Here is a 27,980-nt window from a genome sequence, read left to right as displayed (position 1 = left end):
TTAATAGTGCTGCATGTTCTTCTCAGTATCACAAATAAAATAATCAGCACCGCCTGTGTCAGCCAGTAGTATATACACCTGTGCATTAACTAGAAGATCTAGGAAAGATGCACTGTTTGAGGTGCACTGATATAGATCATCAATAGGGTTACTTATTAATACCATATAATTAATAATACACTATCCAGTGCATAACGAGACCAATATGTACATGTATATCCAGGGCAGTACTAGGTTCTTCTGCTGCTCCCCCAGACTCCCGGACTTGCTCCCATGCTCTGGAATTGTTCCCACATCTGAAATAAAAACATTCAGCTCCAGCAGGATGGCCCTACTGCCACATTTAACGGCTTAATGTGATCGCTGGTCCTGTATATGCTGGAATTATGACACACAATACACTTTGTATGACACATATTAAAGCTGGATAAGTGCTAATTATGCCCTCATCATGGACTGGCCACACTCGCCCTAAAATCAAACAGAGATCAACATAGGACTACCAAGGGATGGATAAGCAATGGACACTTTCTCATACTCGCAAAGGAACCCAGCAAGGAGCGATAGTAGGGATTTCAGTACTACATTCAACTGTTACCAACAATCTGGAATGGGGGAGGCAACACAAATAACACCAACTGATTTACCACTAGGCCATCATGGGTGAACAATGTCACGTTTTGGGTTCATAGTTCCAAGTCAGGACCCGTGGATTGGGCTGACGGGCTGTAGCAGAATAGTGGTGGTAGGATCAGAGGTCTACTCATGGGTGTAACCCATGTGGTAAATGCCTCGGGCCTTCAGAGAGATCAGTGAAACCTGCAAGGCTCCCAGTCTGCCCCTAAAACCAACTGATTGGATAATGGGATAATGGACTGGAACCAGTGTTTGATAACTCAGGGGACAGCACAATGAGTATTTCAGATAATTGGTAGCCCACCTGGAATCTGCTAACAGATGCTGCAGATCGATTATCAGAGCTGGGTCACTGGAGTCTAAATCCTCAAATAGGAACCTAGATCCAGCACCCAGTCACCAACAACTGGAAAGAATGCTGAATCAGAAACAGAGGTACCAATGGTACGGAGAGTAGTGAGTCCCAGAGTAGATCAGGAGCTGCAATGCTGAGTAAAAGCAGTATATTGCAGGGCAGGTGTAAACTAAAGTACAGTGAGGTTAAAGCCCACTTGAACCTGCCATGAACAGGAGAGATATACTAAGAGGACTTGCTAGTAGTTGAGGTCACTGTGGCAGAAGACTTGGCACTGGAAGTGCTAGGAAAGTCTTGAGATGCTTAGCAGACTTCAAGGCTTGAACCAGACTAGGACCGGAGGTAACTGCAGAGTAGCCAGAATGGAACCGGAGGCTAGAATCGGATTGGTAACTGGAGAGTAGCTGGAGAGAACTTCTGCCAACCGAGATAGAACTGCAGGCTTGAACCGGAGTGGGACTGGAAAGAGCAGCAGCCAGCAGGATTGAACTGGAGTAGGACTGGAGATAGCAGCAGCCAGCCAGGGTGGGACAGCAGGCTTAGACCACAGTAAGACCATTGAGAGTAACAGTAGTCAAGCCAGACTGGAACCAGTACTTGAACACAGGCTGGTAGGTGCAGGCATGGAAACAGTATACAGCGCAGAACTGCAGAGTAGATCGGATACTCTGAAGCAGCATTTTGCAGAATGAGAGCTCTCTGCGTGAGTGGAGCGCTGCCGAGCCTGAGGCTGGTCAGATCTTCCGCAAGGACAAGATGGACGCTTGATGACACTAATATTTACGCAAGTATGCGTCGTCATATGCAGGTAGGAGGCCACGCGCTGGGCGTATTTACGCTCGGTGATATTTGCAAACATAAGTATATTTTCATAGCAGCGTTGCATACGAAAATGCAGCTGCGATTGCATTAGCGTCCATCTCTGAATCAGGCCCTTTGTGCAATGTATCTGCAGACCACATTTGCTGTTTTTCGCGCATGTGCAGTCTGCAAAATGCGCCTGCTTATGGTCTTGCGCCCAACTCATTATCAGGCCCTATAGGGCGTGTGTCTACCGATCTGATAAGTAAAACTTTCAGCAACATATAACAATAGACCATCCCTCTATTTACCAATGTATTCACTGGAATTTCTGTTCTGTCAGTCAAACTTGTGATCAAGCTGAAAAAGCCAGAAAAGTAATTACGCACCAGGTCTTCCCTGACAAGTCAAGTTACAATGAATACGTATGATTATAAAATTAAGAAGTATTACATTTCTTTTTTGACAGTGGAGCAGCAGGGGGTTTGCGATACCTATTTCTCTCTTCCTATCCCTCATAAGTAGCTTTTAAGATTCTAACGATAATTCCGTGGAGATTATCAACCTTATCCATATCACAGGAAACTAATTTAGGATACTGTGTAGAACTGCATTTCCACTCTTCTAAATAGTATGTAGGCATTGTGTCGACATTCAGAATGTAGACACCAGAATTTCGGCAATGTCTGAATGTTGACATGGTCAAAATGGCGACTGTAAAAATGGCGACATTCACAATGTCGACATGGACATTGTAAATGTCAACAGTGCTGTTCCCAGTGGGTTGTTTATAACACACGGTTATCGGTGAAGAAATATCAAATAATTGAGTAAAGATACGCATAACAAGTTTTATAAGGTTATATAAACAAACAAGTTTATTATCAAAGTACAAAACAGAGGAAGAAATACAGTCTATTGGTGCAGCAATACTCAACTTATATGCGGTTACATTTGCCCTTAATATCGTCATTCATGGCAAGTTTGCTTCATATCGATAATGGATGGTCTAACTTGCAGACATCTAAGCACAGGTGCATGAAATCTCCCATTCTACCTTCTGATGGATTCCCTTCCTTTCCAATCTATCTTCAGACAACCCTTCATATACTCTCTTTCTTGCTGATCACACTATTCTGTGTCTGCATATGGTTTACTCACACCCATAGGCAAACGCAGGGGGTTTCCGGTTGCCTGGAAACACCCCCTCCCCAGCCCACACCAGGACCACAATAGAAATACTATATAATACAATTTTAATAGTGCTGCATGTTCTTCTCAGTATCACAAATAAAATAATCAGCACCGCCTGTGTCAGCCAGTAGTATATACACCTGTGCATTAACTAGAAGATCTAGGAAAGATGCACTGTTAGAGGTGCACTGATATAGATCATCAATAGGGTTACTTATTAATACCATATAATTAATAATACACTATCCAGTGCATAACGAGACCAATATGTACATGTATATCCAGGGCAGTACTAGGTTCTTCTGCTGCACCCCCAGACTCCCGGACTTGCTCCCATGCTCTGGAATTGTTCCCACATCTGAAATAAAAACATTCAGCTCCAGCAGGATGGCCCTACTGCCACATTTAACGGCTTAATGTGATCGCTGGTCCTGTATATGCTGGAATTATGACACACAATACACTTTGTATGACACATATTAAAGCTGGATAAGTGCTAATTATGCCCTCATCATGGACTGGCCACACTCGCCCTAAAATCAAATAGAGATCAACATAGGACTACCAAGGGATGGATAAGCAATGGACACTTTCTCATACTCGCAAAGGAACCCAGCAAGGAGTGATAGTAGGGATTTCAGTACTACATTCAACTGTTACCAACAATCTGGAATGGGGGAGGCAACACAAATAACACCAACTGATTTACCACTAGGCCATCATGGGTGAACAATGTCACGTTTTGGGTTCATAGTTCCAAATCAGGACCCGTGGATTGGGCTGACGGGCTGTAGCAGAATAGTGGTGGTAGGATCAGAGGTCTACTCATGGGTGTAACCCATGTGGTAAATGCCTCGGGCCTTCAGAGAGGTCAGTGAAACCTGCAAGGCTCCCAGTCTGCCCCTAAAACCAACTGATTGGATAATGGGATAATGGACTGGAACCAGTGTTTGATAACTCAGGGGATAGCACAATGAGTAATTCAGACAATTGGTAGCCCACCTGGAATCTGCTAACAGATGCTGCAGATCGATTATCAGAGCTGGGTCACTGGAGTCTAAATCCTCAAATAGGAACCTAGATCCAGCACCCAGTCACCAACAACTGGAAAGAATGCTGAATTAGAAACAGAGGTACCAATGGTATGGAGAGTAGTGAGTCCCAGAGTAGATCAGGAGCTGCAATGCTGAGTAAAAGCAGTATATTGCAGGGCAGGAGTAAACTAAAGTACAGTGAGGTTAAAGCCCACTTGAACCTGCCATGAACAGGAGAGATATACTAAGAGGACTTGCTAGTAGTTGAGGTCACTGTGGCAGAAGACTTGGCACTGGAAGTGCTAGGAAAGTCTTGAGATGCTTAGCAGACTTCAAGGCTTGAACCAGACTAGGGCCCTCATTCAGAGCCGCTCGCTAGCGGCCGTACGCTCGTTCCGAGCGATGTTCGCACATCTGCGCATGCGTACGTTTTTTAGTACGCATGCGCGAACCAGTCAGTGCGGCCAAAAATCATTTGTACGCTATATAGCGAGTGCCTGCTATTTTGAGTGACAGAATGAGGCGTATGTGGGTGGTAACAGGGGAAGGTGCTTGTAAACGGGGGAGTGGAATTCGAACGTAGGCGTGCTTAAAGGTCAAAACAGGCGTTTTAAGGGTGTGCATAATTAATACAGCAGCGTCATTGACCACGTCACTTGTTTTTTTTTAACTCAGAACTGCTCGCAAAATAGCGGTTGAAAAAACCAACCACAAGAATAGCGAGCAGTTCATACGCTGTACGATGTACTCGATTAATCTAATAAATAGCGGACATGACGTATGGTGCGAGCGGCCAGGGGGTGTTTTTAACAAATAAACGAGCGTATGTTTTGCTCGCTCGTTCAGACTTAGAGGTGTGAACAGACTGCAATTTGCGAACGGATCATTTGAATAGCCACCCCTTGTTTTTGAACGAACGACCGCAAATAGCGAACGGCTCTGAATCAGGCCCAAGGACCGGAGGTAACTGCAGAGTAGCCAGAATGGAACCGGAGGCTAGAATCGGATTGGTAACTGGAGAGTAGCTGGAGAGAACTTCCGCCAGCCGAGATAGAACTGCAGGCTTGAACCGGAGTGGGACTGGAAAGAGCAGCAGCCAGCAGGATTGAACTGGAGTAGGACTGGAGATAGCAGCAGCCAGCCAGGGTGGGACAGCAGGCTTAGACCACAGTAAGACCATTGAGAGTAACAGTAGTCAAGCCAGACTGGAACCAGTACTTGAACACAGGCTGGTAGGTGCAGGCATGGAAACAGTATACAGCGCTGAACTGCAGAGTAGATCAGATACTCTGAAGCAGCATTTTGCAGGAATCCAACAGCAAAGGTTCAGGCAGTGGATTAGAGGTAGCACTTACTAGTGAGTGAGATCACTGGAAGGAAAAGAACCTCATTGTTTCAACAATGTGCTCGTGTCAGGTGCAGGTCTAAATAGTGTGCTCTTGTCAGAGATAGGCTGAAGTGGTCATGTGATCACAGGAGATAGGTAGAGACTGGATACTGGTGCTCACCTGATCAGGGACAACATGGCTGCACCCATGAACCTCAGAAAATGGTTTGACAGTACACTGGGACAGAATAGTCCACCTCGGTAAAGCACTGCTGGACAGGGTAAGAGTGACTAAGTCCCAGTTTTTGTGACAAACAATCTTTTCAGTTCTAAAATAAAAATGATATTTTTAAACAAATATTTTTTCACATATTAAACAATATGCATTATACAGAAGACATTGTATTCCGATAAATTAAATGTGTACTGCATCATATTTGGGGGATAGATGGTTGACATATTCATACCTTCCAACTGTCCCGCATCCTGCGGGATAGTCCCATTTTTCTGGGACTGTCCCACCCACGGGCCGCAGTGTCCCACAGTGGGTGGGGAGTTGGGGAGAGCACAAACTGCTGCTCTGCGGTGCACAGGAGGAGAACAGATGCCGTGCGCATGCCCACGGCATCTGTTCTCATGTGTACGGGCTGCCCAGCATCTCGGAGAGTGCTGTGCATGCCCCCAAAGTGTCAAAAACAGGGGAAGCCGCGAAGCTCCGCCCTGGTTTCAGTAGCCCCCGCCCCTTTTACGCATGTCATGCCCCTTTTTCGGCCACGCGACCTGTCCCTCCTTGGGAGGTTAAAATGTTGGGAGGTATGCATATTACAGCTTGTTTGTCCCCTACTACAATACTGTCATGTTTTAGCTGTTAAATATCACTTCTTTGTACAGGAGCAAGATTATCATGTTCATTGTAAGATGCAGAGAAACTAAATCTTTCAACACTAGACATCTACGGTACTTGAATTGTGCAATTTAAAGATGGGTGGAATAAGGAAACAGGCAGTGTAGTATTAAAAAGCTGTATTACAGTACATGAGTTGAAATTACCCAGTAAGTACCCAGGACCATATTCAGATTTAAATGTAAACAGAAGTCGCATTTTTGTTTCTGCCGTAATTTGCAGCTTTTTTGTGTCTCTACGCAGGTTGAACTTCCGACTATGACTATGTCTAAGGGGGTTGGAGAGGGCATGTAGTAGACGTAGCAAATTTGTGTGTACATGTAGCCAAATCAGTTAGAAGAACAGTAAAGGTGTTGTCTAGTCATGTTGACGCAAATTTCAGATGGACCTGACTTATGGATACTGACATCCTGGTGCAAGTTGATGATGGTGACTGTTGAAGGCCTGCATCTGATTACATGATAGTGACTAAAACACACCCATTAAAGCAAATAGAATGGAACTGCAGCAACTTTGTTTTAAAAGACATTACTACACTACTGTAAATGTGCGTTTTGCACAAATAAAGTATGTTTCATACTCAGCAGGGAGAGGCTGCCCATACATTGACAGTGCTGTGATTAAAAAAAGTATATATATAACATTGCTTAGCATTTAACATGCTCCAAGCCACTGGGGTACTTACTATATGCACTATACAGCCATGTTTGCATTGTATATAATGTAGTGTTAGTGTTGGGGCAGGACGACAGACAGTAGAAAGTGCACTTTCACGTGCGGCCAAAAAGGGGGTGTGGCCATGAGATCAGGGTAATTTCTCTAAGATGCAACCCCTTTTCATTACTCTTGGGGGTGTGCCAAGCACTTACGGACATGCTGGGCTGCCACCAAGCTCTCCCCTCACTGTGAATAGATGCTGTGCACATGCGCACTGCATCTATTCACCAGTGGTGAGTGCTGCACTGCAAATTTTCCCACTCGCCGGAAACTGCGGTCCGCGGGTGGGGACAGCACCCGGCATGTTGTTTTAGCAGGGCACCGCCGAAAGGGTAGGGCGCATTCTGCCCTTTTGAAATCAGTCAGGGCACGACACCCCGGTAAAACAGCCTACCGGGAATGCTATAATGTTATTTTCACACTGATGCCACGCCTCCTGTCATATTCCTGGAGTATATGGCCCAGGTCCATGCAAGGGGAAGCAGCTGCCGTTGCTGACTCGTGTATGAGACCAACTCTGAATAGATCGCAAAATTGTGCGATTACGTTTGCGTCCAACTCTGAATAAAGCCCTCAGTATACTTTCTTTCTATTTTGTGTCGCAATGGGGTTTATTGCATTTTAATGTGTCAACTGCAGTTTAAAATTTTCTCCCCCTCAGACAAAACGAGCCTTAATTAGCTGCATCATCGCGAAACTGACTGTTTCCCGTCACTGATGTCGTGTTTCTGTCCTTTTAATAGAATGGCCATATTAGTTTGATAATCATGGACATCACTCAAAAACATATTTTGCTTTTCCAACAATTTTTTTTTTATTAGATTCATGCAAGTCAGAATTTAATATCTGTGATGAGAGCAAAGAAAGAGTTAATATCTGTATGGCTGGCAGATCTCTCTGTCTCCTTCTGCACTGACCTCGGATGCCAGACAAATATAACCAGAGAACGCAGATTTACTGTAGCCATAAACACTAATTGGGCACAACGTGAGTAGAGCTAGGCACACTATATCTACAGTCTTATACAGTATTTGCATATTTATATAGTTTTAAACCAGAGCTGAAGGATATTATATTATTAGAACTATCTCTTTGTTAGTCAGATGGGAAATACCGTATGTGAATGCAACTCAGTGGGTCTGATTCAGAGGTGGATGAAGTGGCGGCTCTGTCTTTTGGTTTACGCCCCTCTGCGACTTTATGCAAATGTCATTACAAAGTCCTTCCCTGCTGTACATCCGTTTGTGCAAGCACTGGGACTCCCACTTTGAGCACCTGTAGGCTCTGTAATACCGCCCGGTGCATCTTTAGACGCCACCATCAGTCGCATCATTGAAACATATACCAGCCTTGTGGCAGGTACAGATTTTTCATCTGAGTATGGCCTCCACTGTGGACAAATGAGCGTCTGTGTATGCAAACACTGTAGTGATATGCCCATGACACTCCCATAGCATGCCAGAATCTCTGTGAGTCTCTTTAGCCACCTCCCAGTCACCGCCTAGGAATGCCCAGCACTTTGCCAAGATATTACTGATACTGAGCGCCTCAATTGCAACAGCGCCTTTCTGCGCATTCTCTGTGTAACATATGCACCATGACCAGGGCCGTAGAGAGCCTGGCCGGGCCCAGGTAAAGAAAGGGGTGTGGCCCAATCATGGGAGGCGTGGCCATGCCCCCTTGAAAATTTTTTATATATATTACATTTTCAGCGCCACGTAGCTCCCCCCCACAGCCACAGGAAAATGCTCCGGCTGCGGCAGCAGCCGCGAGCGGTCTCACACAGCAGCCCAGCGCAAGCTGTGTGCTGAGCTGCTGTGAGGGAGGGGGGGTAGAAGCCGGGCCCTTCTAGCAGGCTCAGGCCCGGGTAAACTGTACCCGCTCCCACTCCCTCTCGGCGCCCATGGCAATGACACACACTGCAGTATGTCAATCATGCTGCGGCTTTTGGGGGGTCTGTGAGCGAGATCACAAGACCCATTCTGCAGGCCCCTCAACATCGGAGATGTACATTAATCATCAGATTAACATACATCTCTGAATCAGGTCCCCTGGTAAGAACTGACACACAGAGCTGAGTATTTTAACCATTTGTTATTAATTGCACGCTGTTTTGCCATCACTTACCTGTACTGAATAAACTGTATTTTTTCATGTTACACCTATTGCAAGTTTTGATTTATTGACTTGGCTATTAGATCATTTCAGTGTCTTGCTCTACATTTGGTACCACTAACGGTGTGTTACTCAGTATATCACATTGATGGATAATAGCAGTGCAACTGAATTAGGGTGCATCATTGTTTTATAACTTTTGGCCATCATTGGTGTGTAAGAAGGGTGCTGATAAAGAACTTCAGACTTTGATGGCGCAGCTGGCACTGCTCCATTCATGCGTAACTCGTTGTAAAGCATCATTTAAAAGTTGTACATCACTTCTCCTCCTATGTGTAAACATTATCAGAAATAGGCAACAGAGAAGGGAACCCAAGCCAAGAGAAGGGAAACCAGTACGGATAACAAGATTGAAAAAGACAAAAGACTGGGATGCAATGGAAAAATGTACTTGGGAATGTAAACTCAGATGAGGAAATGGAGTAAAAGGAGGAGAGAGGAGAATTAAACCTTATTATCACTATCAGGGCATGTAGAGAAGTGAAAAAGAGATCTAGATTGCAATAAAGACAAGACAGCAGGTGTGCAGCTTGAGGAAAGAGCAACAAAAGAGACCTATCATTATTGTTCTTTTTCTCCGGTATTTCTTTATTTCTATCTAAATTTTTATCTCTTAGATATTTCTTTTGTTTTTTATCTTTGAGTTCCCTTGTTTCTTTATTAAGTTTTCTTACAATTTCTATCTCTGCCTCCTTAAAATCCTCCAAATCCCTGAAAGGTTTAACCAGAATTTGTAAGTTATTTATTTCCTCATTCAGGGAATGTAATAGTATTCTGCGTTGTTTTAAAATTAGATCAATTAATCTATGTGAGCACTGATCTAAAATAATGTTTCATTCTTTTTTAAAAGCATAATTTTCAGTGTTCAAAGTGGGAGGCTCCGATGGAAGGAAATTCCACTGTAAATGAAGATTGGAAAGGTCAACATCAACTATTATTATTATTATTATTATTATTATTATTATTATTATTATTATTATTATTATTATCGTTTATTTATATGGCACCAAAAGTGTTCTGCAGCGCCTTACAAAGTACATAACCAAAAAAGTGACTTACAGTGCAATACTATACAATACAATACAATGCAGGACAAGGACATGGATAAAATACATTGATACATTGGTGGCCATAACACCCAAATAGGCAACAGAGCATAAGCAACCAAGTGTTAGGTGTCCTAGTGGTGGGTAAGAAGTAGATGAAAATAGAGTAAGGAAAAGCACAAGAGGGTAGAGGGCCCTGCTCGCAAGAGCTTACATTCTCAAGGGGAGGGGCAGACACAACTATAAAAAGCAAGCTGCTGATGACTGTCTCATCAGACTTAAAAGCTGCCATAGTTACTGTATTGTGTGGTTTGACTGAAGGAAAAATTGTATGATGCAGCTGCATTGCTGGGACAGCTTGGAGAATTAGCTAAATCTGTAAGAAAAATAACTCATCCAGTAATACAAAAACAGTATCCCAATAAAGCTGGGTACACACGTAAAGATTTTCTGTCCAACCATCCAACTAGTTGATTGGTTGGAATGAAAATCTGGTAAGGTATGGGAGTAACTGATGATCAGCAATTTGTTCCTAAATGCCAGAAAACAGATGAAAATGGTCGTCAGACAAGTTTGTTAAATGTTTGATCTAAACAATTTGTTCAAACAACAGTTTTTGTCCATTTTCTGTCGTTTGGGAGCAAATTTCCGATTGTCATTTGCTTTCATACCTTACCAGATTTTCATTCCAACCAATCAACCAGGAGGGTTAGGGTTAGGCTAGGGGGAGAGAGGGTTAGGGTTAGGCACCCCCGAGGGGACGTTAGGGTTAGGCACCCTCCCGGGGGACTTAGGTTTAGGCAGCAGGGAAGGGGGAGGTTAGGTGTAGGCACTTAGAGGGGGGATTAGGGTTAGGCACAGGGGGGGAGGTTAGGGTTAGGCACCCCTAAGGAGGGTTAGGGTTAGGGGGGTTAGGTTAGGTTAGTAAGTACTCACCTACGGACAATCGGGATTTCCAGCGCTGTCGGGCTGCCGCTGCCGGGATCTCTTCATTTGTCTGTCTGATGCTGCCGGGATTCGAACTCCCGGCCATCTGGCCGGCAGTATTTCATACCGCTTCCCCTGTTAGGGATTATGTATAAGTGACAGCCTGTATGCTCATTTGCTGCGGAGTTATACATACGATACAATTTGACAGACTACAATTACAACTACTGCAGAATCTGTGACAATGTTGCCAGTTACAGGCAGATGGTAGTCTATGAATATAGATACATTTAGTTTGCTTCACACCAGCAGAGCTAAATAAACACAGAGAACTGATATTTAATATCCTTGGATGCTACAGTATACTGTTAACACTATCCAAAACATCTGATCATCAACAGAAGATATTATAAATAAGATACCAACCCCTACTGTTGAATTGTATAGTGTTATCTTAATATACTATAGCATTCACTATAAACATCAGGAGCATACGCAAGTGACTATGCGAGTAAAACTTATTAAGGAAATGAATCCCGCATTTTGCTGAGAATAAATCAGATATCTTTTTGAACTAAATATTCTTTAAATCTCCAATACAGAAAGGTAGTACTATCAAATAAGCAACAAACGGGGGGCGTGGCTTGCTTGCCAAGGGAGGTGGACGTGCTTTGGATCAGCTCCCGGCTAGACTTCATCTGGGCCCGGCTACCACAGCCTTTGATCCCCCATCTGCTCTGCCCTAAGTTGCTATCTACAGTGGGATCCTGTTGGCCTCTTTCCCGGATTGCGGGAGTGTGACGGGGGCTGTGGCCGCATCGCGGCCTGCAGGGTGTACGGGAGCCGCGGCCTTGAGTTCTGAGCTGTAGCCGCGCCGGTGCTTGGCGCTATCGCAGCTGCCGCCGGACATCGCGACAGGACCCCCCCGAGTCTTGGCTTTCTACTGCTCGACTGGGGACATAGGGGGCAGCCTTAATATCCCCTGGAAGACCTGGTAAGCGGCGCTGAGCGGAGCCGCGAATCGCGGGAGGCGCCATTTTGAGACCCACTACATCTTTATGTGACTGTGCTGATGATTCAGTGGTGATGGGCTAAATCTATACAGGGCATTGTCTTCCCATTTTGCTCTGCTCATCCATTCCTGCATAGCTGCCTCTGTGGATATCCTGCCAGGTCTGCTGCTGGCTCTGGCCTTTGTCCTGTGCTGATGACTGGAACCAAATAGAGGTCTGATACAGTTAAATCCCCACTGGCACAGTTTCTGAAATTGGATGGGTGGCTGTCCCATACCTCGTGGATGCTGGAAGTAATCCATGTCCCAACAGCAGCTGCCATGAAATAGCTACATAATGGTGAGGGGAATGTGAATTATGACACCCAACCTATGCTATGCCTAGAAGTCTATATATTGCTTTCTCTGTATATCTCTTCTAATATGTTTCTTCATGGGTAAACGGGGCACAACCAAACGACCCGCAGTCACTCCAGCTAAGTCTTCATCTAATACTGCATTTAATACTCTTTTTGGTGTTTCTACGTCTGCCGCTGGTGTTTCCTCGGGACCTATTTCTCCACATATGGCTTCTGGGAGTTCGGATGGCGGCTCTACCCCGGAGTCTCGCTTGCCACATTTAACATCATCCATTCCTGCCAGTTCCTCCGATATAGGTGAGATATTGCAACATTTAAAGTCCTTACCGACTAGACAGGACATTCAGCAAGATTTACAATCACTGGAAAAGAGGATCCAGGAAACAGTCCAGACGCATGTCGCCTCTATTCGGTCGGATCTTAACCAAGTGGCGGAGAGGGTAGTCTCGCTGGAGGAACACAGGGAGACTGTTGACACTCAACTTGGGGATATCCATGGTTTACTTTCACGTCACTCCCGTGTATTGATAGAAATGCAAAGACGTCTGGATGATGTCGACAACAGGGGCCGACGAAATAACCTGCGGGTACGTGGGATTACTGAAGATATCAATCAGTCTGGTATTGAAGATGCCCTCACTAAAATATTTAATGACCTTCTTCATGCTGACCCAGACGCCAGAATCCAATTTGACCGAGCACATAGAGCTTTGCGCCCTGAAGGTATGCCTTCTGAAAAGCCCAGAGACATTATCTGCAGATTACATTATTATACAGTGAAAGAGGAGATTTTGAGAAAAGCTAGACAAGTAAAGGAAATTGAATTCAATGGGTGCCCTGTGCAGATTTTTCAAGACCTATCCTGGAACACACTCCAACAGTGACGCCTGCTCCGGCCGCTCACAGAGGAACTTCACAGACGAGACATTAAATTTCGTTGGGGATTTCCCCTGAGCATTCAAGTTATGCATGAGGGGAGGCTTCATATACTAAGGGAACCCGACGAGGTGCCTCAGTTTTGCTCCTCTCTCAATCTGTCTGCTGTCTCGGTACCTAATTGGCTAGTCCCTTTAGATATGCACGTTCCCCAACCGCCTCGCAAAGAGACTTGGCAACGTACCCGGAATTCCAGACGTAGGCCCGGAGGAAACTCTGCGGCTGAGGGCGAGGATATTACTTGATTATTGTCTCTAATGCTGTTTTGAATATCCTTTTTATACTAGCAGTGTTATAAATGGCATATTTGCTAATTCTATGCTTTTTTTTCTACCTTATCCTGGTTGCAAGTAGATACTATACCCTTCTGAGGATGGCTATTCATTGATATTTATGCTCTGCTAAATTTTGCATATCTACTCTGTTTTGGGATAGGAGCTCTTTTGATTGTTGTTGTTTGCGTATTCTCAAAAATATCTTGCTGACTTAGGCAATCATTGCTTATGTAATATTTTGTTAGATGGGTCCCAATTTTATGTGGACCTGTTTGGTTGTCATGTTCACTATGTCCCTCCCATTCCCCCTAACTCCGTTGTATATATATTGTCCAATGACTCGCTAGGGGTTTCCATGGCCTTTTCTACGGAGTCATGTTATTTTATTATCTTCATCTCTAATTTACAATATAATATGAGGTTAATATGTATGTTGTTAGATATGGTTTGTTCCATGTCTATCCTTCTTCTTTTCTTCTTTTCTTTCATTTCTCTTTTTTTCTTTGTCTTTTCTTTTTTTTTTTTTTTTCTCATCCCGTACCCCTTCCTTCCCTCTCTACCTGCAGGCGGACACTACACACATTCAGGTAAACGACCACGGCATCCAACAACACTGGTATCTTTTCCTTTTTTCAAATATTGACTATGGCTAAACTACTTATTTTTTCTAATAATGTAAAGGGACTTAATATACCTGAAAAAAGGTCCAGTCTTCTACATACATTGCATTTGGATAGGGTAGACATAGCTTTTCTTCAGGAGATGCACTTTAAAGAGGGTATGGCCCCGTCCCTTAGAGCTCGATACTTTCCGGTGGGTTACTTTAATAATTTCTCTGAAGCCAAGGCTACGGGTGTAGCTATTTTGTTTGCTAAACACCTGAAGCTTACCAATGTTTCAGCTGTCCCTAATGGGAACGGTAGAGGACTATTGGTTAAAGTTACCATAGATGACCAAAAAGTTTCCCTTGTCAATCTATATGTACCTAATCAGGGTCAATTTGCTTTTTTGCGTAAATCGTTGGAATTAATAGAGGATCAATTGGAGGGGATCAGAGTAATTGGTGGCGACTTTAACTGGGCTTTGGAACCTTCTCTTGATACTTCCTCTGAGATTCCACGCACCTCCATTAAAGAGACTAGGAAGTTTAGGCTGATCTTACACGATTTCCAACTAGTAGATACATGGAGACTACTACATCCAGCAGAGAGGGATTACACCTTCTACTCTTCTCCACATAGGTCTTATACCCGCATATATTACTTTTGCATTGATCATTCCCATTTAGATCTTTTGGCGGAAGCTGCTATTGGGCAGATTACTAGCTCTGACCATGCCCCGATATTTCTGACATTATATCTATGTGACCCTCCCCCGCGCCAGTGGCACTGGAAGCTTAATGAGCAATTCCTTAGGGATCCCTATTGTAAAGCTCAAATTGGGGAGGCCCTGGAAGACTACATTTCTCACAACATCACTGATGATGTGTCTCCTATTACAATATGGGAGGCCCATAAATGCGTCATTAGGGGTAAATGCATTCAACTAGGGTCTTATCTCAAAAAAAAGAAAACTGAATGTAGAGATGCTTTATTGTCTAGAATTCAGTTGTTAGAACTTACCCATAAACGTAATATGACCTCTGATGTTTTGGTTGAACTTCAAAAGGCAAGATCTGATCTTAATAATCTCTTAAATGAGGGTGCCCGGAGAGGATTTCGGAGATGCCGTCATAAACATTACCGTTGGGGGAACAAACCAGGTAAAATGTTGGCTAGGGCACTTAGAGCCCAGAGATCTTTGACTTACCTTCAGAGTATCAGAGACCATAAGGGTAATCTCTGCCACACAGATAAAGCTATTGCTGCGGTGTTTCAGAGCTTTTATTCTGGGCTATATAATTTAGGTCCGACCCGTTCGAGCTTGGATCTGACAGACCGGGAATTAGAAATCCAGAATTATTTAGAGGAAATTGATTTCCCTACTCTCCCTGAAGCGGTGACACAGTCTCTCGAATCCCCATTTACAGAAACAGAACTATCCGTAGCTATCAAAACCTCCCCATCTGGGAAAAGTCCCGGCCCTGATGGGTTTACGGTGTCCTACTTTAAAACATATCAAGATACCCTCTTGCCATTGTTATTACGGGCATGTAATGCTGTATCAGAGCATAGTCCTTTTTCCAATCAGTCGCTTGGGGCACACATCACAGTAATACCCAAGGAGGGCAAGGATCCATCCCTACCAGCGAGCTATCGCCCGATTTCTCTACTTAATGTGGATATAAAGCTATACGCCAAACTTATAGCCAATCGTCTCAAACCATTTCTCCCGACTATCATCCACTCTGACCAGGTGGGCTTTGTTCCAGGTAGAGAGGCTAAAGACAACACCACCAAAGTCATTGATTTGATACACCATGCAGTGGCCTCTGATGTCCCCATGATACTCCTCTCCACTGATGCTGAAAAAGCTTTTGATCGGGTGGACTGGAGTTTCATGACATCAATACTAAAGCGCTTAGGCCTGGGCATAAATTTTTTATCAAAAATGTTGGCCTTATATAGAGCCCCTTCAGCCCAGATTCGTGTAAACAGGATTTTATCAGATCCAGTGCATATAGCCAATGGTACTCGGCAGGGCTGCCCTCTCTCTCCACTGGTTTTTATTCTATGCATGGAGGCACTGGCGAGAGCTATCAGGGTTAATCCAAACATAACAGGTCTCATGGTGGGTTCGCGGGAGTATCACCTTGCCCTCTTTGCGGATGATCTATTAGCGATTGTCACTAACCCAGTCACCTCTCTTCCCAATTTAATGAAAGAATTCCAATGTTTTGGCAGTCTCTCAAACTTTAAAATTAATTACAGTAAATCTATGGCATTGAATGTCACCGCTTCAGCTGAGACTATATCTGCCCTTGGAGCTTCTTTCCCATTTAAATTCCAGACTTCCTATATTAAGTACTTAGGGATACTCATACCTAGCCGTCTACAGGATTTGTTTACTCTTAATCATACACCTTTATTAAGTTCCATCCGTAAGGAATTAGATGAGTGGCTCTTAAAAAAGTTCTCTTGGTTTGGTCGTCTAAATATTGTTAAGATGAACATCCTCCCACGTCTCTTATATCTCTTACAGACGACTCCAATAGGTCTCCCTCCAGGCTTTTTGACTGAAACACATAATCTAATACGAAATTTTGTTTGGGGGGGCAGAAAACCCAGATTTAAGCATGATGTGTTATTTAGACCAGGGTGTCGGGGTGGGCAGCAATTGCCCATGTTATCCACTTATTATCAAGCCATAGTGCTTAGTAGAGTCTTGGATTGGACCCGGGGTAGCTTGGGTAAGCAGTGGGTTGAATTAGAGGCGGATTCATCCAGACTTCATTTGCGCACACTGCCGTGGTGCTCTAAAATCGCTCGCTCCCCACATCCAACAGTGGGCCCTACGTTAGAGACATGGAAACGACTGCATACTAAACCTGGGATATCTTCTGTGATATCGCCACTTACCCCTATCCTACATAATCCCCTTTTTCCCCCTGGGACTTTAGGACCTTTCATTTCTAGATGGTGGAGGGCTGGGATTGTTCGAATGAGTCATCTGCTGGCAGAGGGTAAATTTATGTCATTTCCAATCCTATGTGCTAATACTTCCTTTACTGAGGAATGCTCTTGGGCCTACATTCAGGTACGATACTTCGCTTCATCCCTTGGGAGCCCTTCAGTATTTGCCAGAGAACTGACGCCCTTTGAATCTATGTGCTACCATCGTACTCCTCCCACACATATTATCTCAGGTATTTACAAGATCTTGTTACACAACATGTTTTCTACTGATCCTCTTTTTGTTGAGGCCTGGGATAGGGATTTTTCAAGTAAGGGTATTCAAATTAACTGGGACAAGGTCTTTCAAATCACCAAGGTGTGCTCAGATAGTCTGGAGGTACGGGAGACACAATACAAAGTGTTGACAAGATGGTATCGCTGTCCTGTCTTCTTACATAGATGCTTCCCATCGGTGTCCCCTCTCTGCTGGAGATGTCTTCAGGAAACAGGAACAATGATACATATTTGGTGGGACTGTCCATTAATTTCTCCCTTCTGGTGTAAGATAATAGCCTTGGCTTCTGAGATGTTAGGATTTACTGTTCCAACGGGACCTGATTTTTGGTTACTATCCCATACGTCTTTCTCTGTCTCTGTATATAAAAAATCATTACTTAAACATATCAACAATGCTGCAAGGGCAGTGCTGCCAGTTCGCTGGCGCTCTTAGGTTCCCCCTTCGTTATGGGAATGGTGTCAACGTCTCGATTTCTACATGACCATGGATGATATCCTCTATTCAGCCCCTGAAAAACATTCAGACTTTACGACTCTGTGGTGCAATTGGATTGAATTTAAATCAACTGCTTCGTACGCAGCCCTTATCCCACGAACCTAGCTCATTTATTTACTGATTTTACCGATGCCTGGTGTCGGAAGATGTATGCTTAGCACGGGTCGTCTGCCTTGCCCCCCCTTCCCACTCCCCCTCTTTCCAAAAATTTCTTTCTCTCTTTTTTTCCCTTTCTTTAATTCTTCTGGTCTAATTTGTTATCTCAGTGTTTTATTTGAGAAAATTTGGTTTTTGCTGTCCATACGGTTGTCTGCAGAAGATTTAACTGTGTGGATACAACTCTCTTCTTTTCCTTGCTGATATTTAATGTTTGTTTTATTGTTTCGAATTTTCATCTGCAAGGTTTACATGTATTAATGTTGAGAAAATAAGGAAAACGTATAGATTTCGTATCACTATTACTTGATATAACAAGATGTTTTTCTCTGAAAATAAAGAATTTATAAAAAAAAAATAAGCAACAAACTGTATTACACCACAAATATACCCTCCTCGTTTATTTAAAGGGGAGACATTGAATATATGATTATAGATAATTGTGAGATCAATAAATGACTGGTACTACTGTGATAACACGTTTCCCACAAAATATTAGTAAGAGGGAACTTGATTAAGATTTCATTATTAATTACATATGTTCCCATATGATTAGGAAGGAATCTAATGTAGTAGTATACTTTGAAAGTTATTGATATCTCACCCGATTATAATGCTATAGTATATCTTGGTACACATTAAATTAAACACTCAGAATTAAAATTAATTCACAATGGGACCTTTAGTTTTTATTATCACATCTTTTCTTTATTGTTATGTATATTCACGAATGTATGTTTGTTTGTGCAAAGTTTTAAATATTTCGCTGGTAACACTTATGTTTTAATTTAAACAAAATAAAAGTAATTGTTTAACTAATATTGTACGCCACCCAAGACAACTTCCATTTACTCTCCTTTTTGAATGTCTTCATAGGCTGTCATAAGGCAACATCCCCAATAGAATTTCAGTAATTCAATTCTATAATGGTACATAAAATATAGTCATATGGGGTTTGTTTTTCTACATATAAATAGTAATACAGTATATGTCTTTCTCCTTTCTTTAACATGCTTTTATCTAATGTAGTTAACCTATACTGCAATATCCCCTTTGTGTTCCTAACCTGTGCTGCTATGCCCTCTGTGTGCTCCTATCCTGTGCTGTTCTGCCCCGTGTGTTCTTTCCTATCCTGTGCTGTTCTGCCCCGTGTGCTCCTATCCTGTGCTGTTCTGCCCCGTGTGCTCCTATCCTGTGCTGTTCTGCCCTGTGTGTTCCTTCCTAACCTGTGCTGTTCTGCCCTGTGTGTTCCTTCCTAACCTGTTCTGTTCTGTCCCGTGTGCTCCTATCCTGTGCTGTTCTGCCCTGTGTGTTCCTTCCTAACCTGTGCTGTTCTGCCCTGTGTGTTCCTTCCTAACCTGTGCTGTTCTGCCCCGTGTGTTCCTTCCCAACCTGTGCTGTTGTGTCCCATGTGCTCCTATCCTGTGCTCCTATGCCCCCTACATGCCCCTAACCTGTGCTGCTATGTCCTCTGTGTGCTCCTATCCTGTGCTGTTCTGCCCCGTGTGTTCCTTCCTATCCTGTGCTACTATGCCCCATGTGCTCCTATCCTGTGCTGTTCTGCCCCGTGTGTTCCTTCCTAACCTGTGCTGTTCCGCCTTGTGTGTTCCTTCCCAACCTGTGCTGTTATGTCCCATGTGTTCCTATCCTGTGCTCCTATGCAGTTAATGTAGTTAACCTATACTGCAATATCCCCTTTGTGTTCCTAACCTGTGCTGCTATGCCCTCTGTGTGCTCCTATCCTGTGCTGTTCTGCCCCGTGTGTTCTTTCCTATCCTGTGCTGTTCTGCCCCGTGTGCCCCTAACCTGTGCTGTTCTGCCCCGTGTGCTCCTATCCTGTGCTGTTCTGCCCTGTGTGTTCCTTCCTAACCTGTGTTGTTCTGCCCTGTGTGTTCCTTCCTAACCTGTGCTGTTCTGCCCCATGTGTTCCTTCCTATCCTGTGCTACTATGCCCCATGTGCTCCTAACCTGTGCTGTTCTGCCCCATGTGTTCCTTCCTAACCTGTGCTGTTCTGCTCCATGTGTTCCTTCCCAACCTGTGCTGTTATGTCCCATGTGCTCCTAACCTGTGCTATGCCCCCTACATGCCCCTAACCTGTGCTGCTATGTCCTCTGTGTGCTCCTCTCCTGTGCTGTTCTGCCCCGTGTGTTCCTTCCTATCCTGTGCTACTATGCCCCATGTGCTCCTAACCTGTGCTGTTATGTCCCATGTGCTCCTATCCTGTGCTCCTATGCCCCCTACATGCCCCTAACCTGTGCTGCTATGCCCCATGTGCTCCTATCCTGTGCTGTTCTGCCCTGTGTGTTCCTTCCTATCCTATGCTGCTATGTCCCATGTGTTCCTAACCTGTGCTGCTATGTCCCATGTGTTCCTAACCTGTGCTGTTATGTCCCATGAGCTCCTAACCTGTGCTGTTATGTCCCATGAGCTCCTAACCTGTGCTGTTATGTCCCATGAGCTCCTAACCTGTGCTTCTATGCCCCCTACATGCCCCTAACCTGTGCTGCTATGCCCATACCTCCCAACATTTTAAGAGACTTTTGGGTATGTGTCAAAGGTGCTTTCTCACATCTGCTAGGCCACGCTTCCTGATATATGACATTTTGTAGGCGTGACTGCATGCCAATGTTTCTCGGCACGCTGCTGGTGAGCCCAGCACTCTGGCAGCTGTGGGGCGGCTCCCAACCTCTCCCAACAATAAATGGATGCGTCCATTCACTGCTGCACTGCAGCTAGAGCAGCGGTGACAGAGTGTACCCCCAACCTCCCGAACACCAGAGGAGTAGCTAGGTGCCATGGTGCCCGGAGCAAGGGTATGTTTTGGCGCCCCCCATCCCCTGTACTGAATTGGGGGTGTGGCCAACATGTGGGGACATGTTACATTTGAAAATAAAACCTATTTTAAAATCCTAAGTTGGTCACAGAGGGCCTGATTTAGCAAGGATCTCAATTACAAAGCTGCACGCAGGCGATCCTTGCAATAATGCAAATGCAGCAGGAGGTTTATGATACACCCTGCTGCATTTGCAATCCCAGCACTGTGACAGTGGTCGCAGGCTCGGATCACCATTGCGACCATCAGTGGTCAAAGGTTGCGATGGTGAACGGCTTTGGGCGGCCAGCCAGCTGAGTAAGCCTCAGTTTACTCTGCCTGGCTGGCATGCGAGCCCCGAAGACTGTGTACGTCCATGCAGTCTCTGGGCTGCCCACTCCCGGAAAACGGGGCGGACACAGCGTTTCCGGCAACGGCAGCCAACCCCGCCCTTGCACCACCCCTTAAATGCCTCTGTCTGTCAATCAGGCAAAGGCATTCAAGGGTCTGCGTGCGATTAAGCAGGACCCATTCTGCACACTCACAGAATGGGTCCTACTAACGCGCAAATTCCCGGTAATTGGGAATCTGCGTTCAGTAGTGCACTTGCATGCACTGCTGACTCAGGCCCAGAATCCGTTCTGTTGTATTATTCATAAATACAATACTTAGATAGTGAGGTGCTGTAGTTTAAATGTGCTAAAAAAAATAAGTGAACAGCTGTTTCTAACATTTATTATAAAAAGCTAAATCACAAATAACTGTATAAACAAACACTCCTGATGAAATAAGTCATGAAAATTTATAACAATATACACTGTACTAAATGTACTATTTTAAATACTTTTTTCAATATTTTATTTTGAGATGGGGTTACTTTTTAAATAATCAAACTCCCCAGACCCTTAGAACAGTGGTCGACACTAATGTCACTCATGTCATATGGATATAAATATTTATGTCAACTTAATCTTTCTTGCTTTTGCAGCAGCAAAAGTGTCTATTATTGAATCAAAGTTAATTGTTGTGGCAGTCTCACGCTCAATGGAAAGGATGCTTAAGCAGGATCAGCGGTCTTGTCCAGTGTTTGCTCGGAGATAGTTTTTGATTAGCTTTAGCTTACTGAAAGAGCGCTCACATGTAGCAACTGTAACTGGTAAGGTAAGGAATATACGGATGGCAGTAGTGATGTTGAAGAAGGAATCATGGAGTTTGTGTTTATATATATTTTGAAGCAGCTGGAGTGGAGTGAGAGATTGGAGGTTTGGAAATACAACCTTTCCATAACTTTGAAATGCTTCCAATCCACTTAACAATTCTTCAGGGTCAACATCCTCTTTATACTTCTCACAAAACAGTTGTGCCTTGTGCTTTAGCTCTTCTTTTTTCAGTGAAGCAAGATCGGCTCCATGTAAAAAAGCAAATATCTTGGACACGGACTGCATACTTGAAAATCTCCAATTCAACTGGCTTAAAATGGCATCCATGATTTCCAGAATTGACCTTCGCATAGACTTCTTTGCAGAAGGCACTGTGTCATTCTGTTGTTTTGATGAGGATTCATCAAAGTGTTTTTTTCTTTTGTAGAGTCTTTTGTTAGGGAACATGGCTGGCACACCAATTTGGTCACATATCTTCTCTGCCTCAACCAGCCATCCATCAATGCTGGTTTCATCACGCATTGCCTGTATTGAAGCTGTCAATCCATGCAAGTGTGATGAGCGCTCATCCACCGAAATATCCTGCCTTGGAACAACCTTATTTGTTCTATCTATAGTCTTCAATATTTTGTTCCACACCACCATCAGAACAATAAAGTTAAATGATTTTATTTGTTGTGAAAGACCTTTTGCCTCTGATATTGTTTCTGGAGTTAAAGAATTGTTGTTGCTGATTTCCTCACAAGCAGTAATGATGCCAGTGAAATCGTTACAAAGTGCATGTACAGCTTGGGCACGACTAGACCACCTTGTATTGCTCTGAGCTTTAACAGTGATGGATACATGCTCCTTAAGCAGACTCCATCATTTAGTTGAGGATGAAAAAAACACAAATAGCCTCTGCACTGTACCAAAAAAATCTGATATCATTGGTGAAACAGCTGCTGCATGTGTTCCAACCAGGTTTAATGTATGAGCTGAGCAAGGAACAAAGGTAACAAGGTTATTTATCTTTCTGAGTCTTGCTTGCACTCCACTGTAGGCTCCTGCCATGTTGCTGCCATTATCATATCCCTGACCACGACAATTCATGATGTCCAGTCCATCTTTTTCAATTTTATTTAAAATTTCTTCTGCAAGGTCTTCACCGGTATTTGCAGTGGTGGCTATGAAATCTATAAAGCTTTCCACTATTTCACAGGTGCCATCTTCAGTACAGTGAACATAACGAATTATTTGGGACAGTTGGTCAGTGTGGGATATATCCGGAGTACTGTCAAATAGCACTGCATAGTATTTCGCCATTTTGATCTTCTTGAGAATTGTATTTCTCACTTCACTACCAAGTAAGTTGTTAAACTCATTCTGTATATCAGGAGACAAGTAACTTACTTGATGCTTCTAAATGATATTTTACAATTGGCACATGCTTGGATAACAGCTTCACTAATTTAATAAAGTTACCATCTTCTCTGTGGCCACGTAAAGCTAAATTATTCTCTGCCAAATACATTATGGCATCGAGGATGACTTTCAGAAACTCTCTCCATTTTTTTGCTTCACTTGCAATAGCTTTCTGCAAGTCACTATCAATTCTGGATGCTTTTGTAATGCGGTACTCCAACTCCCTCCATTTACATATGTTTACTTTGTGTGTTGGGGAATTTTCATGTTCCTGTTTGCCTCGGGAAACATGGCTCCAGTCTTTGTATCCTGTTTTGGAATTGGCCATCGCTGAAACTGACTGCTGTCCAACTTTACCGGCTTTGGGCGGCCAGCCAGCTGAGTAAGCCTCAGTTTACTCTGCCTGGCTGGCATGCGAGCCCCGAAGACTGTGTACGTCCATGCAGTCTCTGGGCTGCCCACTCCCGGAAAACGGGGCGGACACAGCGTTTCCGGCAACGGCAGCCAACCCCGCCCTTGCACCACCCCTTAAATGCCTCTGTCTGTCAATCAGGCAAAGGCATTCAAGGGTCTGCGTGCGATTAAGCAGGACCCATTCTGCACACTCACAGAATGGGTCCTACTAACGCGCAAATTCCCGGTAATTGGGAATCTGCGTTCAGTAGTGCACTTGCATGCACTGCTGACTCAGGCCCAGAATCCGTTCTGTTGTATTATTCATAAATACAATACTTAGATAGTGAGGTGCTGTAGTTTAAATGTGCTAAAAAAAATAAGTGAACAGCTGTTTCTAACATTTATTATAAAAAGCTAAATCACAAATAACTGTATAAACAAACACTCCTGATGAAATAAGTCATGAAAATTTATAACAATATACACTGTACTAAATGTACTATTTTAAATACTTTTTTCAATATTTTATTTTGAGATGGGGTTACTTTTTAAATAATCAAACTCCCCAGACCCTTAGAACAGTGGTCGACACTAATGTCACTCATGTCATATGGATATAAATATTTATGTCAACTTAATCTTTCTTGCTTTTGCAGCAGCAAAAGTGTCTATTATTGAATCAAAGTTAATTGTTGTGGCAGTCTCACGCTCAATGGAAAGGATGCTTAAGCAGGATCAGCGGTCTTGTCCAGTGTTTGCTCGGAGATAGTTTTTGATTAGCTTTAGCTTACTGAAAGAGCGCTCACATGTAGCAACTGTAACTGGTAAGGTAAGGAATATACGGATGGCAGTAGTGATGTTGAAGAAGGAATCATGGAGTTTGTGTTTATATATATTTTGAAGCAGCTGGAGTGGAGTGAGAGATTGGAGGTTTGGAAATACAACCTTTCCATAACTTTGAAATGCTTCCAATCCACTTAACAATTCTTCAGGGTCAACATCCTCTTTATACTTCTCACAAAACAGTTGTGCCTTGTGCTTTAGCTCTTCTTTTTTCAGTGAAGCAAGATCGGCTCCATGTAAAAAAGCAAATATCTTGGACACGGACTGCATACTTGAAAATCTCCAATTCAACTGGCTTAAAATGGCATCCATGATTTCCAGAATTGACCTTCGCATAGACTTCTTTGCAGAAGGCACTGTGTCATTCTGTTGTTTTGATGAGGATTCATCAAAGTGTTTTTTTCTTTTGTAGAGTCTTTTGTTAGGGAACATGGCTGGCACACCAATTTGGTCACATATCTTCTCTGCCTCAACCAGCCATCCATCAATGCTGGTTTCATCACGCATTGCCTGTATTGAAGCTGTCAATCCATGCAAGTGTGATGAGCGCTCATCCACCGAAATATCCTGCCTTGGAACAACCTTATTTGTTCTATCTATAGTCTTCAATATTTTGTTCCACACCACCATCAGAACAATAAAGTTAAATGATTTTATTTGTTGTGAAAGACCTTTTGCCTCTGATATTGTTTCTGGAGTTAAAGAATTGTTGTTGCTGATTTCCTCACAAGCAGTAATGATGCCAGTGAAATCGTTACAAAGTGCATGTACAGCTTGGGCACGACTAGACCACCTTGTATTGCTCTGAGCTTTAACAGTGATGGATACATGCTCCTTAAGCAGACTCCATCATTTAGTTGAGGATGAAAAAAACACAAATAGCCTCTGCACTGTACCAAAAAAATCTGATATCATTGGTGAAACAGCTGCTGCATGTGTTCCAACCAGGTTTAATGTATGAGCTGAGCAAGGAACAAAGGTAACAAGGTTATTTATCTTTCTGAGTCTTGCTTGCACTCCACTGTAGGCTCCTGCCATGTTGCTGCCATTATCATATCCCTGACCACGACAATTCATGATGTCCAGTCCATCTTTTTCAATTTTACTTAAAATTTCTTCTGCAAGGTCTTCACCGGTATTTGCAGTGGTGGCTATGAAATCTATAAAACTTTCCACTATTTCACAGGTGCCATCTTCAGTACAGTGAACATAACGAATTATTTGGGACAGTTGGTCAGTGTGGGATATATCCGGAGTACTGTCAAATAGCACTGCATAGTATTTCGCCATTTTGATCTTCTTGAGAATTGTATTTCTCACTTCACTACCAAGTAAGTTGTTAAACTCATTCTGTATATCAGGAGACAAGTAACTTACTTGATGCTTCTAAATGATATTTTACAATTGGCACATGCTTGGATAACAGCTTCACTAATTTAATAAAGTTACCATCTTCTCTGTGGCCACGTAAAGCTAAATTATTCTCTGCCAAATACATTATGGCATCGAGGATGACTTTCAGAAACTTTCTCCATTTTTTTGCTTCACTTGCAATAGCTTTCTGCAAGTCACTATCAATTCTGGATGCTTTTGTAATGCGGTACTCCAACTCCCTCCATTTACATATGTTTACTTTGTGTGTTGGGGAATTTTCATGTTCCTGTTGCCTCGGGAAACATGGCTCCAGTCTTTGTATCCTGTTTTGGAATTGGCCATCGCTGAAACTGACTGCTGTCCAACTTTACCAAACAAAATACAGGGGAAACAAAATATAGCACTTGTTTTTCCGTATACAAACCATTTCCTTTCCACCATTTCACCATTGGCTGATCGTTTGATGAACCAAGTGCTGCAAAATCCTCTCCCACTATACTTACTCTCGGTCGCAGCCACTAGACATTTGTTCTGCTGTGGCCCAATCTGGACCAAGATGTCACGCAATTTATTTGACATAGGATTAGGCCATGTTGTTGGATCTTTTGGATCAATAGATGGACTAAAAGAAGCCAGAATGACTGCAAAATCTACAGTTCCAGAAGTTTCTAAATAAGTAGTAGGGGCAGCCTGTATGAGGGTGGTGGAAGCTTGATCAGTGGCTGTTTGACCTTCGATGGTCACAGTGTGTTCAGAGATGGCAGCTGGCATGGCAGGAAAGTAAACTTCACTTGGCACAGTGTGCTCACTAGAGATGGAGGTTCCCCTGGGAGGCAAACTGACTGTACTGATCACAGTATGCTTTGAAGAAATGGAGGCACCACTGCTTGAAGCCTGGTCCATCACATCCTCAATCACTACATATTTTTGTATCCCTTCACTATCCTCGCTGTCAGGGTTTGCTTTTCTAAACCATTCCTTCATTGAGTCAGACATCAATTTGTCTTGCTCTTTTTGAATTTTTGTTTTTTTCCTATAGTAAGAACCTGGCTTTTTCTGTCCTGACATCTTTGTTATATCTGGCATGGTGAAAATAATAGAATATATAACATATTACAGAAATAAATACCCTTAATTTATTTACCTACTTATTACTATTACATGTTAGGGTGCATGAAAGTGTCCATAGTGTTGTACAGAAGCAAAACGTAAAGGGCCATGGAATTAATAATTACCAATTGAAAGATGCAGACAGCAACAAGGCAAGGGGGAATACAGCAGTATGGCTAAGGTGTTAAAGCAAAACTAAGGAGGAAGCATGGAGGGTAGGTGAGGTATAGTAGGTTCAAAGTGGAATGAAAATCTCAAATAAAAATCCCCCACCTCTAGATAATGAGCTCTGGGGCCCAGTCAATGCGGTTGTCATTTACATTTAATCATGAAAACAAATACTACAAAATTCACAAAGAACTCATGCAGGATGTTAATTGCTAAATTATTAGAAATACAATAAATTTGCATTTGCTAGAAAATCCTCTTAAAAAAATAAGTTTGAGAAATGCGTACTACAGATGTGTCCTCACACACCTTTCCTTTTTGCTTTGTATGGCAAGAGATGATCAGCATGGCTAAGGCCAAGATGCTCCACCATGGGTAGTGATTGGAGGGATTCCAACATTTTTTTGCCGTAAAAGAAATTGGCAAAAAGTAGCAGATTAAAGGAGAATATTTTAAGAAATATCACAAGGCATGGCTAAGTCACAGGGTCCATGGCAAGCTAATAGGGCTA

At 43.3% G+C, this 27,980-nt stretch overlaps 1 protein-coding gene across 1 annotated transcript; it reads right to left on the bottom strand.

Moving 5' to 3' along the window:
• Positions 1-22,081: 22,081 nt before the first annotated feature.
• Positions 22,082-23,906, bottom strand: LOC148508790 (zinc finger MYM-type protein 1-like). Its single transcript, XM_088444018.1, has 3 exons — positions 23,567-23,906; positions 23,086-23,382; positions 22,082-22,998 (listed from the first exon to the last, which is right to left on the bottom strand). The coding sequence occupies exons 1-3, from the start codon at positions 23,904-23,906 to the stop codon at positions 22,082-22,084; spliced, it is 1,554 nt and encodes a 517-aa protein (XP_088300144.1).
• Positions 23,907-27,980: the final 4,074 nt, after the last annotated feature.

This window comes from Taudactylus pleione, unplaced genomic scaffold, assembly GCF_031769625.1.
Source record: "Taudactylus pleione unplaced genomic scaffold, aTauple2 ptg000345l, whole genome shotgun sequence".
Lineage (NCBI taxonomy): Eukaryota > Metazoa > Chordata > Amphibia > Anura > Myobatrachidae > Taudactylus > Taudactylus pleione.
The sequence above is the reverse complement of the archived record's forward strand: the minus strand, read 5'-3'. Positions and strand labels throughout refer to the sequence as shown.